Source organism: Bos indicus, chromosome 6, assembly GCF_029378745.1.
Source record: "Bos indicus isolate NIAB-ARS_2022 breed Sahiwal x Tharparkar chromosome 6, NIAB-ARS_B.indTharparkar_mat_pri_1.0, whole genome shotgun sequence".
NCBI lineage: Eukaryota > Metazoa > Chordata > Mammalia > Artiodactyla > Bovidae > Bos > Bos indicus.
Window position 1 is genome coordinate 116,277,306 of NC_091765.1, and position 14,325 is coordinate 116,291,630.

The window sequence follows — 14,325 nt, forward strand, 5'->3', positions numbered from 1 at the left end:
GAGGCTTATTTGAAGTTCGTGTCGTCTACAGGGGAGTGCATTAGTGTTGAGCGGACAGGACGGGGTGGCCTGTCCTGGTCGGCTCGACCACACACGCCTGCATTTCAAGAGTCGGAGGGGAAGCGGGAGGTGCAGGCAGGCCCTCCGGCTGCCAGGGGAGCCCAAGCCAGGTCCGCAGGCGCCATGCGGGCAGCTGCCCCTCCCCGGTGACCCCGGGCAGGCGGGGCGCCGGGCAGTCCCGCCTCCACGCCTCACCGTCCCCGCCGCGGCCCGAGTGCGGGCGAGCCCGCGCCCCCGCGCCGACTGCGCGTATCCGCAGCTGTATTTCGGCCGCAGGCCTCTGGCCGGGGCGGACGGCGCGAGGAGGGTCCGGTCAGGATGGACCCCGCCCTCCGGACGGGTCACCTAAAGCCCTGGGGTCCTCAGCGGGCGGGTCGTCCCTCGGGCGCTGAATCTAGGGGCAAATGGGGCTGCGTCTGTCAGGCGCCCCCGATCTGATCAGTTCCCGCCAGGACGCCAGCCCTGGCTGGAGCCGGTGAGGCCAGGCCCAGTAGCCGGAAGAGGGGGCGCGGCGGCCCGCCCACTTCCGGATTATGAAACCACGCCCACTTCCGAGCGGGGAACCACGCCGGCTTCCGGGTGGGCGGGGCGGGGTCTGCGCGCCCGCCCCTCCCGGCGGTCCTCTGCGCGTCTGTCCGTCCGTCCGTCCGTCTGTCCATCCGTCCACCCCCTGGTCTGTGCTGCGCGCGGCCGCGGCAGGGGCGGGGTGGGAGGGGGTCGTTCTCCGGCTCGCCAGGCTGCCCCTTGCTTCCGCCTGGGCCTGGGTTTCCCCGACCGCTCCTCCCGGGGCCGTGGGGCGGGGGCCGGGAGGTGCCGGGGCCACGATGCCCCGCCCGGCCCCCCTCGGTCGGCCTCCCGGGCTGGCCGTTTCTTTGCGTAACTCCCCCACAGCTTGCGTTTCCTGCTGCCCAGGGTCGGGGGCAGGGCGCACAGAACGACAGCCGGTAACGGGGCAGGCAGATCCTTCAGGGGCGCTCTGGCAGTGAGTGGGTTGGGGACACTTCGCGGGCGGAGGGATCCTCTCCTCCCGAGGTGGGTGGGCGTCAGTCCGGGTAACCGGACGTGCCTTCGTGCACCGTGCCCTCGTGCAGACCTGCCACACGCTCAGCCGGGCCTGATCGGAGCCGCTCCCATCATGGGCTGTGGAGCCGGCGGGAGCTGCACGCCGCGCCCGCCCATCCGCCAGCAGCAGGCACCAGAAACCCGCGTGGTCGCTGTGGTCTTCCTCGGCCTCTTGCTGGACCTCCTGGCCTTCACCCTGCTGCTGCCCCTACTTCCCGGGCTGCTGGAGAGCCACGGCCGTGCCCACGTGAGCCCCTCCCCGCCAGCCCCACTGCCCCTGCAACCCGCCATGGCTGCTCCTGGCTCCCAGCCCCTCAGAGACGCCCGAGTTCGCCACGCCTCCTTGTCCCCCAGGACCCCCTCTACGGCTCCTGGCAGCGCGGGGTGGACTGGTTTGCAGCAGCCATCGGGATGCCAGCGGAGAAGAGGTACAACAGCGTCCTGTTCGGAGGTAGGGTCCCCAGCTGGGCCGGGGCCTCCCCCACACCTTGGTTCTCACCTTCTCGCTCTGGGGCATGGTCCGCCCCCTCTCCCCGCGGAGCGTCCACTTCCCTTGGGGCCCCCCCGGGCCGAGTGGTGACCGTGAGCTCTGTCTCTTCCAGGTCTGATCGGCTCCGTTTTCTCCCTCCTGCAGTTCCTCTCCGCACCGCTCACTGGGGCCCTGTCTGACTGCCTGGGGAGGCGCCCGGGGATGCTGCTGTCCCTGGTACGCGTGTCCACCTGGCAGCCCTCTGGGAGGCAGCTGTGGGCCCTCCGTGGCCCCTCACTGGCCCTCACTGCTCCCTGGGGGAGGTGTTTGGGGGGAGCGGGGCTTCTGGAGCTAAGCCAGGGTGTGGCAGAGCTGCTCCTGCCAAGGGGTCACTGGGCATACAAGTGGCCTTTGGCTGCTGCAGAACAGGGCAGGGTCCCAGGAGTACTGTTTCAGCCTGCCAGCCCCACTGTGGGCCCCTCCTGGCCTCAAGTGACGGCACCTGCCCTGGGGTAGGCAGGTGTGGCCACCTCGTACGCCGTGTGGGCTGCCTCGAAGAGCTTTGCGGCCTTCCTGGCCTCCAGGGTGATAGGCGGCATCAGCAAGGGGAACGTTAGCCTCTGCACCGCCATTGTTGCCGACCTGGGCTCACCGTCTGCCCGCAGCAAGGGCATGGTGAGTGGCCCTGGGGCTTAGGGGTGGGGGTCTCTGGGGCTCATGTCTCCCTGCTCGCTCAGGCACCCTCTTTTCCCCAGGCAGTCATCGGGGTGGCCTTTTCTCTGGGCTTCACTCTGGGCCCCACACTGGGAGCCTTCCTGCCCTCGGAGACAGTGCCCTGGCTGGCCCTGCTCTTCGCCGTCTCCGACTTGCTGTTCATCTGGTGCTTCTTGCCAGAGACGCTGCCCCCAGAGAAGCGGGTAAGATGGGAGCCAGACAGCGCCCGGGCTGAGAGAGGTGGGGATGCCCATCATGTGTCCCAGCTCCAGGTGCTGCGAGGCCAGGCTGCGCCCTCCTGGTGTCCAGATGCTCTTGAGAGCACAGCGCCTCCTGGGACCCCGTGGTCCCCAGACCCCCCGGCCTTGCTGGGGCCCTGCAAGGTGCAGGGGCCGAGCAGGTTCGTCAGGCCCACCCCCAGACCCCCTAGCAGGCCCTCAGTGCTGTCCCCCGCAGGCGCCCTCCGTCACCCTGGGGTTCCGGGCCGCCGCGGACCTGCTCAGCCCCCTGGCCCTGCTCCGCTTCTCCGCCGTGGCGCGGGGCCCAGACCCGCCCACTGGAGTCAGTAAGGAGCCGGCCCTGGGGGGTGGGGCTGGGGGGGTCCCTCAGGCCGCCTTGGGGGCTGCATGCGCGTCAGGGCCACTGCCCCTCCTCACCGCCCCCCAGGGCTTGGCAGCCTGCGCGGCCTGGGCCTGGTCTACTTCCTCTACCTCTTCCTGTTCTCCGGCCTGGAGTTCACGCTCAGCTTCCTGGTGCACCAGCGTTTCCGGTTCAGCAGGTGGGATGCCCCGCACCCCGGTGGGTCCCCATCTCGGCACACGCATGCCCCGGGCCCCGCCCAGAGTCCTGAGACGGACTGCGCAGCTCCCAGAGGACGGGGACCGAGGTCACCCCGGCTGCCTGGCCGTGTGAGGGCAGCACCGGCAGGGCAGGGGTGCTGACGGCTCACCCCTTGCAGGGTAGAACAGGGGAAGATGTTTTTCTTCATCGGTCTCACCATGGCCACCATCCAGGGCGCCTACGCCCGGCGGATCCGCCCTGGCAGGGAAATCGCGGCTGTGAAGCAGGTATGGAGTTCCCCGGGGCTGGGGGCAGGCGGTGCCCACGCTCTGCGGAGGCAACAGGGGCTCTCAGACGGGCTGTACCGCCCACAGGCCATCTTGCTGCTCATCCCCGCTTCCCTCTTCGTCGGCTGGGGACACACGCTGCCCATCCTGGGCTTGGGGCTGCTCCTCTACTCCTGGGGTGAGTGGGCCGGCGGGGCGGGGGCGGGGCCTGTGGGGTGGCGAGGGCGGGGCCTGTGGGCGTGAGGGCGGGGGCGGGGCCGGCGGGCGAGGGCGGGGCCTTCGGGCGTGAGGACCGGGCGGGGCGGGGCCTGGCCCCTCCCCCCACATCCTCTGGCCTCTCCCCCGACTGACCAGCGTCTCCCTGGTGTCCTCCCAGCCGCAGCCGTCGTGGTCCCCTGCCTGTCCTCCGTGGTCGCCGGCTATGGTGAGAGGCCCTGCCCTGGCGCGAGGCCAGCCCCTGGGAGGCGGTCTGAGGGCCCCTGACGGCTGTCCCCTGTCGCCCACAGGCTCGCCCGGGCAGAAGGGCACGGTCATGGGCACGCTGCGGAGCTTGGGCGCCCTGGCCAGGGCCGTGGGGCCCGTGGTGGCCGCCTCAGGTGAGGCCGTGGTACGGCACTCGGGGCATGCTGGAGGCCCGGCCAGACCGGGGCTGGGGGTGTTGCTGGGCGAGCTGGAGGGGGCAGGTGGGCCCGGGGCACCGTCACCTCCCCCGTTGTCTCCACAGCGTACTGGCTGGCCGGCGCCCGTGTCTGTTACACCGTGTGCGCGGCGCTCTTCCTGCTCCCCTTCTCCATCCTGCGGACCCTGAGCCCCCCGGCGCGGACACTCAAGGCCGAGTAGCTGGGCCGCCCGCCTGCGATGATGTGAGGATGGGGGGCTGCGCGGGAAGTGGGGGCCTGGGCCAGGACAGCTTCCCACTGCCCGCCTGATCCCCTCCAGCCCCCTCACCCCCGCCCCCGGGGTCCGGGGCTTGCAGCTCTAGGGTGCAAGATACTCCAGCACGGACCTGCCTGTCAGGATCAGATTCTAAAACCTTCCAGACTTTCTTGTCTTCTGTTCTCAGTGACACAGGGCCTCAGCCCGGCCTCAGCATGACAAAGCAGCTGTTACAGACCAAGTGCCTTCCTGCAGCGCACATCCCGTCCCCCCACCTCCCCCAGGCACCAGGGGCAGCAACTGGAGTGACAGCTGTTCCAGCTGCACTGACCACAGGGTGCCAGGCTCTGCCCGGTGGTTTCCCGTCTGCCCTGGGGTGGGGGTGGGGAGGCCGCCTGACGCCCCTCCCCTCTCCCAGGGCCCTGGCCCGAAGCCCCCAACACTGCCCTCTGGGGAAGAAGAGGAAGACACCTGGGGCAGGGTGCTTCTCAGACTGTGTCCCCCATGGTACAAAGTGACAAACTCTGCTGGATCAAGAGATAAGTGCTCACTTTGGAATCTTTGGAACATTAAACTTCTGAAGTCCTATTTTAAAGGAGCGAACAAAAGGAATTTAGATGCAAGACTGCTTCCCAAGGTTAGACAAGGAAACTGCGTAAAGAATTTTATTTGTGAGTAAAACATGTTACAATGAAGAAAGGCCGTAGGACCTGTCCTCCCAAGCCTGTGTCTGTATATGCAACTAAACTTCATGTTGAGATACAAAGAGTTAAAATAAACTACAAAAATGAAATTAAAGTCATTGCATATGTGGGGTGAGAGGAAGAGAGGGCAGGAGGAGCCTGTGGTTAACTGAGTGCAGGGTGAGGGTGGGGAGCTCGACCACCACCAGGACAAGACAACACAGAGAGCAGCTTGCCAGGAAGCTCTAAGCGGAGGTCAGCGCCATGCAGGCGGCCTCAGGTCCCCTCACCCCAGGGGCCTGTCGGGACAGGCTGGCTCTGGAGCTCCTGGGACAGCCCACTGTCGAGGAGACCCCGGCCACCCCAAGTTCCAGCCAAGCAGCCCCCGGCTCTGCTCCACGGATGCGGCGCTGGAGGGCGGGAGGGGCCTTGGGGTGACTGCAGGACGTCAGTGGACCTCTGGGGCCTACCCCCACCCTAAGCTGCCCTCTAACCAAGGGAATGAGCCTCCCAGCCAAGCTGAGCTCAGGTGCAGACCCGCCTCAGTGCCAGGCCCTCCCCAGGACAGAGAGCAGAAGCAGAGTGCTGCCCGTGCATGCCATCGGGGCTGCGGGAGCTGCAGGTCCGCAGGACCACCCCCCAGAGGCGCCATCCCTATGACGACGGGTTCAGGACGCTTCAGGGGGGAAGCGAGGCCCCTGGTCTGGTTCTGGCTGAGGGGACCGGGGACCAGCACCAGCTGCGCCATGAGCTACTGGGGCGCCGGCTCAGCCCTGACCCTCTCCAAGGCCATCCCGGGGGCCTGGGCTGTTGGGGCGCTTTCACAGGACTGAGGCTGTGTATCTGAACAAGGATCACCGAGCAGGCAACACCAGCAGAAAGCTATGGGTCTGATTCAGTCACCTGAGACCTGGGGGTGAAGGGGAGCCTAGCAGAGATGGGGCGCGGGTTACTTCACGAGAGGAGAGCAGGCGGGGTCAAGGCCAGAGTGGGCAGGTCTGCCCCCGTCCAGCTGGGACCCTGACTCGGCTCCCGGGGGACAGTGTCCTTGAGGAGCTACAAGAGGGGCCGAGGTGCTGACCCCTGCAGGGCAGGGCTGGCTCCGAGGTGGATGTGGAGGCCGAGTCTGGCCCAGAACCCGAGGCTGCGGGCCAGGCCGCTGCACACACGCGAGGTTAGCACCGGTCTACGTGGGGGTTGGTCACACCGAGGGAGGCGCTGGCTACACGGGGGCGGGGCGGGGGCGGGCCTCTGCATTCCATTACACGGGACGGGGGCGCGGCGCGGCGTGTGCAGGAAGGGCCTTCAGGAGTCGCTCCTCTTCTTGCTCTTCTTCAGGAAGGAAGGGGTGCGGAATTTCTTCTTTTTTTTGGATGGGGACTTGCCCGGAGACCCATCACTGCCAGCGTCCTCGGCTGCTGGGGAGGCAGCCTCCTCAGCCACCTGGGCTGGGGCTGGCTCGGGGCTGGCCACCGGGGGGGACCTGGAGGGGGACCCGGAGGGGCTTGGAGGGCCCCCAGCTTCACCCAGCCCCTCCTCCTCCTCCTCCTCCTCCTTCTCCAACGTCGGGAAGCCGAGTGCTTCTGAAGGCTCATCGGGGGACAGGTCGGGCAGAGTCGGCTTGAAGGTGGCAGCGTCACTGTCGTCTGCAGACGGAGGCTCCCGCGGCAGGTCTGGTGGGGGGGCGGGAGAGACACGGTTACAGAGCCACCGCCCGGCTCTCCGGGCCTCCCAAGGGCCCTGCACAGACGCTGCCCTGGAAGTGACTCTAGAGCAGAGTAAGGAGCTCTCACCAAGGTCTACTTTACTCCAAGGCTGGATGCAGCCCACAGTGTGAGACGTGGGCTCGGTCTCACGGTGATTTTAGCTCCTTCTCACGGACAGCGGGCTGACAAAACCAGCCTCAGTCCCGGGGCTCAGTCCCCAGGCGTGGACAGAGTGACGAAAGCCCGTGGAAACAGTCTCAGGACTGCAATGTTCTGCCTTAAACACTTGAACCATTAGAGGACGAGCATTAGTGGTCCTGAGTTTACGCCTAAGCGTGCATCCATGACACGTGGTCCCCCAAGGACAGCACTAAGCCGTGGCAGTCCACGGAGAACCCGAGTGAGCACTAAGCCGTGGCAGTCCACGGAGAACCCGAGTGAACACTAAGCCGTGGCAGTCCACGGAGAACCCCAAGTGAACTCCCAGACTGGCGTCAACATCACCACCAAAGGCCACTGTAGGCTAGAGAATTCAAAAACAGATGAACTCCGAAAAAAAAAAAGAGAAAAGGGGGGAAAAAAAGAGAGATGAACTCTAACGTAAAGGACAGGCAAAAAATTCAAGCCATTTTAAGAAGCTGAACTTGGAAAAGTGAAAGTGACGTGTCCGTCACTCGGTCGTGTCCGTCTCTTTGTGACCCCACGGGCTGCAGCCCACCAGGCTCCTCCATCAATGGGATTCTCCAGGCAAGAGCGCTGGAGTGGGTCGCCATTTCCTCCTGCAGGGGTCTTCCTGACCCAAAGATCAAACCTAGGTTTCCTATACCGCAGGCAGATTCTTTACCAAATGAGCCCCCAGGGAAGCCCCTCAACATGGAAACAAACGTAAGCCAAACGGCACTGACTTTAGAGAAACAGTCTGAGGCCTGCTTTCTACACGGGCCCCAGGGGAAACCAGTTTCATGGATTTTTTAAACGTAGTCTACAAAGTTACAAGCCACTGGGAGGTTAGGCAACACTGGCAATCTAGCCAAACCTCAGGAGGTGACAGGGAGCAGAGGAGCAGGAGGAGTGCGGGCAAGGGCGGCTCCGGGAGGCTGGCGTGCCCCTCCCCTCCGCCAGCCCCTCGCCCCGGGTCTTAGGAGAGCGAACCACGTGGCTCAGCTGCACACGAGGCACTGGGGATCCGCTCGTGGAAACAGAGGCTCCTGCGGGTGCGCGGGGCGACTTTTACCGCTGGACCAAATGCCACGTTAAACAAGAGCAGTGATGTCTCCCTCCCACCCCCTCAGATTTAAGCTTAAGCACCCAGCTTAAGCAAAGATCAAAATACATGCAACCCCCATGCAAAATCGCAGCCTGTCTGAGTCTACTCTAGACTCAAGTCTGGTCTGACAGAGCAGAGCTCTCCACTGAGCAGCACCAGTCTCGAAGGTGAATAGGACAATGTAGTCCCTTGGGACTTCTGAGGCCCAGAGTGGTCTGAGCAGCCCCACCTGGGATCGCAGGACTCCAGGACAGGCTGCCCACCACACAGCTCAGGTGACCCAGCCCTTTCCAGGAGGGTCACTACCCACAGTGCAAGGACAGGGAATGGGGGGGCGGGGCGTGGGGGGGGCTCTTTTTATTTTGAATCAACAGAAAACAAAACTTAACAAGCAACAAAGAAGCAGAATGAGGCAAAGCACAGGGAATTCCGATTACCAGCAGAGGGCCAGGCGGCAGGCGGTACTTACTATGGTAACAGGTACTCTTTAGCACATCCACCTCCTGCTTGTCACGCAGCCACAGGAAGAGAAAAGCACAGGTAGAGAGTCTACGCATCAGTCACAGCCACTGGGTTACGGACAGAGGGCGGGGGGGGGTGGGCCAAGGCCCGGACAGGCAGGGGAAGCACCACGCACACGATGGAGGACACACACGGAGGCCATGGGCCCCAGACACAGGCAGGCGGTCTGGGAGACCACCGGGGCCCGGCACTCTCCATGGGCTCTTCGTACGGCCAGAGAGTGCGATCCAGGGGCCTGGACATGACGGAGGACGCTTCCGGGGCAACCCAAGCACAGGAGGGTGGAGGAAATGTGCAAGCAGTGGGCAACACTGACGTCACGGACGCAGGCAGGCTCTGTCCCCGACCACGCGCACCGCACTTATGGGTCTGCGCCGCCTGCAGTTCTCAGCGCACAGCTGGCACGGCACAGAGGTGTGGGCGCGCAGAGCCAGCGACGCACTGGCCCCATGCAAACGCATGCTGGCCACTGGTGTCAGCTCAGCTCCTGCCACACTCAGCTGCTCTTCTTCCACAAAGTCAGGACACTTGCCCCCTCCCAGCAAGGGCGCCCTGGGCAACCATGTACCCTCCCCCCGAGGGGTGGCCTCAGGCCCACCCCCAGCCAGCGCTCACCTTCCTCCAGCTTGACAGGGGTGCTGGGGGGCGTGTGCGGCTCCGGAGGGCTCTTCTCTTTCTCTTCTCTTGCCTGGTCCAGATTCTCTGCAGATGCACAAACCAGGGGGACAGCGTGTGAAGAGCTGTGAACCCCAGGGCCTCCCCGTCACCCTCCTCCAAGGCAGCCGGGCTGGCCTGCCCTGCCCATGGGGCCGCCTCCAGGAGGGCACAGGCCGGAGCCTGGAAGACAAGAGCTCGCAGCCACTGTCCTCAGCTTTTCCCAGTCGCTGTCTGAAAGAGGATGAAGGAAGCCCACGAGGACTGGAGTGTGGACCTGCATCTCGGGATCACCAGAGCTGCCTCTGTGCTGTGCTGACCAGGGACCCCTGGCCGGTCCCCCAGTGAGGAGCCCCCTCCCCACATCCTCAGCATCCCACTGCTGAGGAAGAGCCCAAGGTCCCAAGCACCCACACCCCCTACCTGCCACTTCAAGGGACACTCCATGAGCACAATCTTGGTTTTAATCTTTTATTTAGAGCATTTTCTACCAATACTTTAAACCTGGCAGCTGTAGGGACTGCCCTGGTGGTCCAGTGGCTAAGACTCCACACTCTCAATGCAGGGGGCCCAGGTTTGATCCCTAGTCAGGGAGCTAGATCCCGCATCCCACAAGAAGCCTGGTGAAAAAGTGAAAGTGTTAAGTCGCTCAGTCGCGTCCGACTCTGCGACCCCATGGACTGTAGCTTGCCAGGCTCTGACCATGGAATTCTCCCAGCAAGAACACTGGAGTGGGTTGCCAGGCCCTTTCTCCAGGGGATCTTCCAACCCAGGGATCAAGCCCAGGTCTCCCACACTGCAGGCAGACTCTGAGCCACCAAAGAAGCCCCACTAAGACTGGCACAGTGAAATAAAATAGGTATTAAATAAATAAAATAAATAAGAAATACATAAAACAGACATTAAAGAGGAATAAACTTGGCACTTGTAATGCGTATTTTTTTTCCTAAAGTAAAATGCTCTAAAACCCAGAGAAAAAAATTACAGGAACTAGGATCCAGAAAATTCCAAGTCTACCTCTCATTTAGGGAAAAGTGTATACCACTGTTACCCTAGTTCCTAGAATCTCCCGTCTCACTGTCACTTTTTACGTTAATAGCTTAGGGCTAGTAAGTGCCGTATTCCCTACACCTCCTAAACCTACAGCTCCCTTCCTGAAGCCAGATGTCTACGCACAGAGGCCGGCACATCTCCTGCCTGAGGACAAAAATTCCTTCCACCAGGAAAAGAGGCCAGAGGCTTTCTTCCCTGTACCTGAAGTGCTCACCTTTGACACAGAGCCTGAGTCTCACCTGCAGCACGCGCTACCGCCTCCCACCATGCCAAGGGCTGGCAGCAGTGCTGGGCAGGGGTCTCCTGGCAGGGCCCCTGGCTGCCACTCCCATGCTGACAGGTCTGTGAGCACACAGCATGCTCACAGCTGTCCCCACACACATCCACCCACTCACTCCCTCTAACATCCCTCCTGACAGAGCCTTCACGTGCGGAGAAAGCTCTCATGCCTTGTGGTTAAACTAAAAGAAAAAAAAAATCCGGGTTTCCCAGACACCGGGAGGGGCCAGAGGGCAGACACGCGGCTCTGTGCACAGGAGCTGGGATTAGGCTACAGGACCGGGGGCTCAGGCCCACACACGAGCTCTCCTTCTCAGTCCGTATCAGGGCTGTGGCTCTCACAGAGCTTCCTGCAGGCCGCCTGCACTGCCCAGGAGGCAGTCAGAATCAGCGCTGTGACCCGAAGATCAGGCTCCCCCTGAATCTATGTGTACGGAGTCTTAACTTGAACGCACACAGAACAGAAAGCGACAGGCACCGAGGACTTAACAAGCTGAAAGGTAATTCCACAGCAGCCTTTTTCACAACTCAAATGTCAACAGCAGCCACAGATGCATATGCAGCTGACCTAAAACAAGACTAAAAAGAAAAATTAAGTTGGGGGAAATCAGAGAAAGTGTTTGAAGCAGAAATGGCTCCCAGGACGGTCCCTATCGACCCTGGAGGGTCACCGCGGGACGTCCCCTCCAGGAGGGAGCAGTGTGCACACTGAGGCCAGAAAGGGCGGCACAAGCCTCCTGGAGGGGACGTCCTGCCCCAGGGGCTGCATGGCAACCGACCCAGGGCACTCTGGGAGAGCGGTTCAGACTCCTGAGCCTTCGTGTCAGACACAGTGGAAGGCTGGTTTCTCTCCTGGCCATCACGATGCCTGAGTCTGCTTTTAAAAACCTGAAGTGTGAAAAAAGCTGCTCCAGGAGGCTCTGGCTCTCAGAACTGTTTACTTTCCTCTGTTGCAAAGTAGTCCCAACATGTTTTACAAAACCATGTCCTCCTAGCCTGTGAGCTGCCAATAGGAAGACAGCCCCAGCCTGGGCCCCCTCTGCAGGGTGGGGAAAGAGGCCATGCGAGGCCCTGGGCCTGTGACCATGCCCGGCCAGGGAGCGCTCGGGGCTTAGAGAAAACCCTGGGCCGTGACTGTGGCTGAGATGAAAGTGGGGAGACTGGGTGCCGGGGTGTGGGTCAGCCCTAGGCGGGCCTCTGCCGCACCTGGCTTTGTTCTGGGGAACAGGTGTCTCTGCTCTAACCAGTGAGAAAAGACCCAGCTCTCAGGGTTACTGTGAGCTAACAGTCCTGAAACACAGGAACGCACAGCACTCACAGGGCCTGCCACAACCTAACTGCTCAAAAACGACTGGAGTGTGAATGAGACCAGACAGTTCAGAGAAGGCCCCTCCTCGGGGAACTGTTGACAATGAAGTACTACATACATCAAAGGTGGAATGCATCTTAAAAGTAATACTCAGACTGGTCTGCCCACCAGCCATCCCAGGTTAATTGATGCATTCTTCTTTGGCCGTCCTGAGCCCTCAACACAGACGGCTATCCAGCTAGGAGACGGAGCACTGGCCGGCACGGCCCGGAACCTGGACGGGAGAGGGCCTGCCAGGGCTCCCGAGGCCACAGAGGCCCACGGACTCCTTCCCTCCCTTCTCGCCCACAAGAGGCTTCACAGCAGCACTGACAAGCAGGGCTCTTTTCAGGCCCTGCCTCGTGCTGGTGCGGTGCTCAGACCAGCGGGGGTTCCCCCCGACCGAGTCTGACTGCAGGCAGGACCTCTCTCACGCGAGGACTCCGGGCCCTCCCGACCAGACCAATTAGAGCCGTGATTACCCTTGACGTCCTCCAGGACTAGCCCGGGGGAGGTCAGGACGCGCACCTGAAGTCCCCTCAGGACAAGGCGCCCGCAGGGACAGCGCCTCCTCACCTTCCGGGCCCTTCTGCTTGCGCGCCACCTCCCTGCGGTACTCCTCCAGCTCGCGGTCGGTGAGCGTGGTGAAGGGGTTGGGGCCGGTGGTGCTCACGATGACGTGGGGCTGGTATTCCTTCTCGATGATGGCCTTGGAAGCCGTCACTAGCTCACCCTGAAGACAGAAAGGGACAGACGGTCTACAGGGACCCCCAGGACTCTCCCTCCTCCCAGGCGGGGCAGTGGCGGCGGACAGACAGACGACAGGGGACACAGCATTCTGAGGGGCGCCTGAGGCTCAGGTGGGGCAGCAGCCTGCAGCGTAGAGGAGAAGCAGGACTTTAATGCTACAGACTGAAGGTGCCGAGAGAGCGGATCCTAAGGAAGCCTCCAGACTTCAGGTGCAAACGCACCAAGGTGCAGCCGGAGCGTGGAGGGCGCCCCAGGGGGGCCAGGTCCTCAGACAGGGATGCAGAAGGATTTCTCCAGCCCATCACCCTCCTCCCCGATGGACACCGTTCCCCACAGCACTCGGGCAGGTGTGCTCAGAAACGAGCGTCTGCTCTAAGAGCACAGACAAGCTCTGCTCCTTCGTACGTCTGCTGAGTAACTAAAGCCTGGAACTTGTTTCCAGACACGAAGAGATGACAACGTAACACACAACACCAGTACTTGTCTGAGGAACCTGGAAAACTGTAAGAACTTACACAAAGGAAGAAGGAAAGCTTAAGCACAGTGAAGCCCACGGCGGCCCCGGCTGGAAGGAGGCCGGGCGGACAGGCCCCACGGGCAGCAGCAGGCAGGCCGCCCCCAGGGACGTGGGCGGCAGGCGGGCCGCCCCACAGCCTGCCTGCTTGGCCCCACATGCTCTGCAGCTCATGTCCGAGAGAGGCAGGCAGAACCCAAACACGTCCGGTGACTTAACAATAACTTTGGAAACAAGTGAAGACAGGAGGAGCTGCACTTGTTCAGACGTCAGGCCCAGCCTGGCAGCACTCTCCTCAGGGGCGACACCGCAGGCAGAGGGCATGCGAGCGCCGGGCACAAGGGACAGAGTCAGGCCAGCCCACGACTTTCAGCTCACCAGCCAACCGCTGCCCTGGGAACCTGGGCTGAGGGTCACTGTCCAGCGACATGGACCCAGAAGGGGAGAAGGACTGGGAGCCCACAGCCTGTGCTCAAAGAGCCTCCAGATTCGAGATCAGCTGCCTAGATGGGGGTGGGGGGCTCCTCCTGAGCAGGCCTAACCCCGGGGTAGTCCTGGCTTTTCACCCAGAAGGAGCCTCACCTCCCAGACAGTGATGGGGTCATCGTCTGCCCTGAGTCAGCTCTGTGCCCTGAAACAAGTCCCTTCTTGTCTACTCTCCCTGAGAGGGGCCTGCAGCCTGACCGAGGCTGAGACAGGCTGAGCCCTGACGTCCTCGAAACTGCAGCAGCTAGGGAGTGGCATCTGCATCCTGGTATCACTGCCAGTGAGATGAGTGAGAGTCAAGCTCTCAGAGGAACACTCACATTCATTTAACCTTATGTTCACAATGAGTAAAGGAATAAAATATCAAGAATCAAGCCTGGTTACGCCCTGTGGTCAAGCAAGGCCCTTTCTCCGGGACACCTGGTCCTCCAGGTGCAGCACGGCTGGGTCCTGCTCCACCGGCAGGAAGCTCCCTCTTCCAAACTCCTCAGCTGAGGGCTGAGCTGCCTTCCGGAAGCTCTGACCAGACCCGGGGATAGGGGACCCTGTTACTCCAGAGGGAGGGGACGCAGAGAGCCCCAGGCCTGCTGCTGGGCAACAGGGTTGAGGAACTGGGATGTGGAAGGGCTGCTCCCTGCAGCAGCCCCGAGAGGTTCTCACCCCTCCATCCTGGGAGGCACCATGCGCCCAGCAGTGACGTCTGCACCTGACCGATGGGGTCTGGGTCGGGGGACAGCTCCAGCTCCAGAACTGTGCAAACCTGGCCCAGTGCCCTGACCTGAGCACAGGTTTTCACCAGTGAAACCTGTTCAGAT

General features: G+C 62.6%; 2 protein-coding genes across 20 annotated transcripts in view; one reads left to right on the forward strand and one right to left on the reverse strand.

The window, feature by feature from the left end:
• The first annotated feature begins 610 nt into the window (after window positions 1-610).
• MFSD10 (major facilitator superfamily domain containing 10) lies at window positions 611-5,046 on the forward strand. 9 transcript variants are annotated; one of them, XM_070790963.1, is made up of 14 exons: window positions 614-733; window positions 1,152-1,369; window positions 1,477-1,573; window positions 1,725-1,828; window positions 2,108-2,266; window positions 2,347-2,508; window positions 2,762-2,870; window positions 2,972-3,083; window positions 3,264-3,372; window positions 3,460-3,550; window positions 3,727-3,796; window positions 3,879-3,968; window positions 4,097-4,235; window positions 4,436-5,046. In XM_070790963.1, the coding sequence occupies exons 2-14, from the start codon at window positions 1,196-1,198 to the stop codon at window positions 4,436-4,438; spliced, it is 1,419 nt and encodes a 472-aa protein (XP_070647064.1). In that variant the 5' UTR covers window positions 614-733; window positions 1,152-1,195; the 3' UTR covers window positions 4,439-5,046. The 9 variants fall into 9 exon arrangements, with proteins under 9 accessions (XP_070647062.1, XP_070647063.1, XP_070647064.1 ...); XM_070790965.1 differs by having other exon boundaries at window positions 3,749-3,796; XM_070790961.1 differs by having other exon boundaries at window positions 611-733; window positions 1,477-1,550; window positions 1,757-1,828; ... (1 more) ...; window positions 2,347-2,870; window positions 3,749-3,796.
• ADD1 (adducin 1) overlaps window positions 4,887-14,325 on the reverse strand; it is a 91,135-nt gene continuing 81,696 nt past the window's right edge. For 6 of the 11 annotated variants that reach the window (XM_019963223.2, XM_019963228.2, XM_019963226.2 and 3 more), the window contains 3 exons: window positions 12,337-12,493; window positions 9,042-9,128; window positions 4,887-6,604 (listed from right to left, as the gene is read on the reverse strand). In XM_019963223.2, coding sequence (XP_019818782.2) covers window positions 6,237-6,604; window positions 9,042-9,128; window positions 12,337-12,493 — 612 coding nt within the window. In that variant the 3' untranslated portion in view covers window positions 4,887-6,236. Of the gene's footprint in view, window positions 6,605-8,372; window positions 8,408-9,041; window positions 9,129-12,336; window positions 12,494-14,325 lie in introns of those variants that run through there. The other 5 variants (XM_070790932.1, XM_070790933.1, XM_019963231.2 and 2 more) reach the window with 2 other exon arrangements.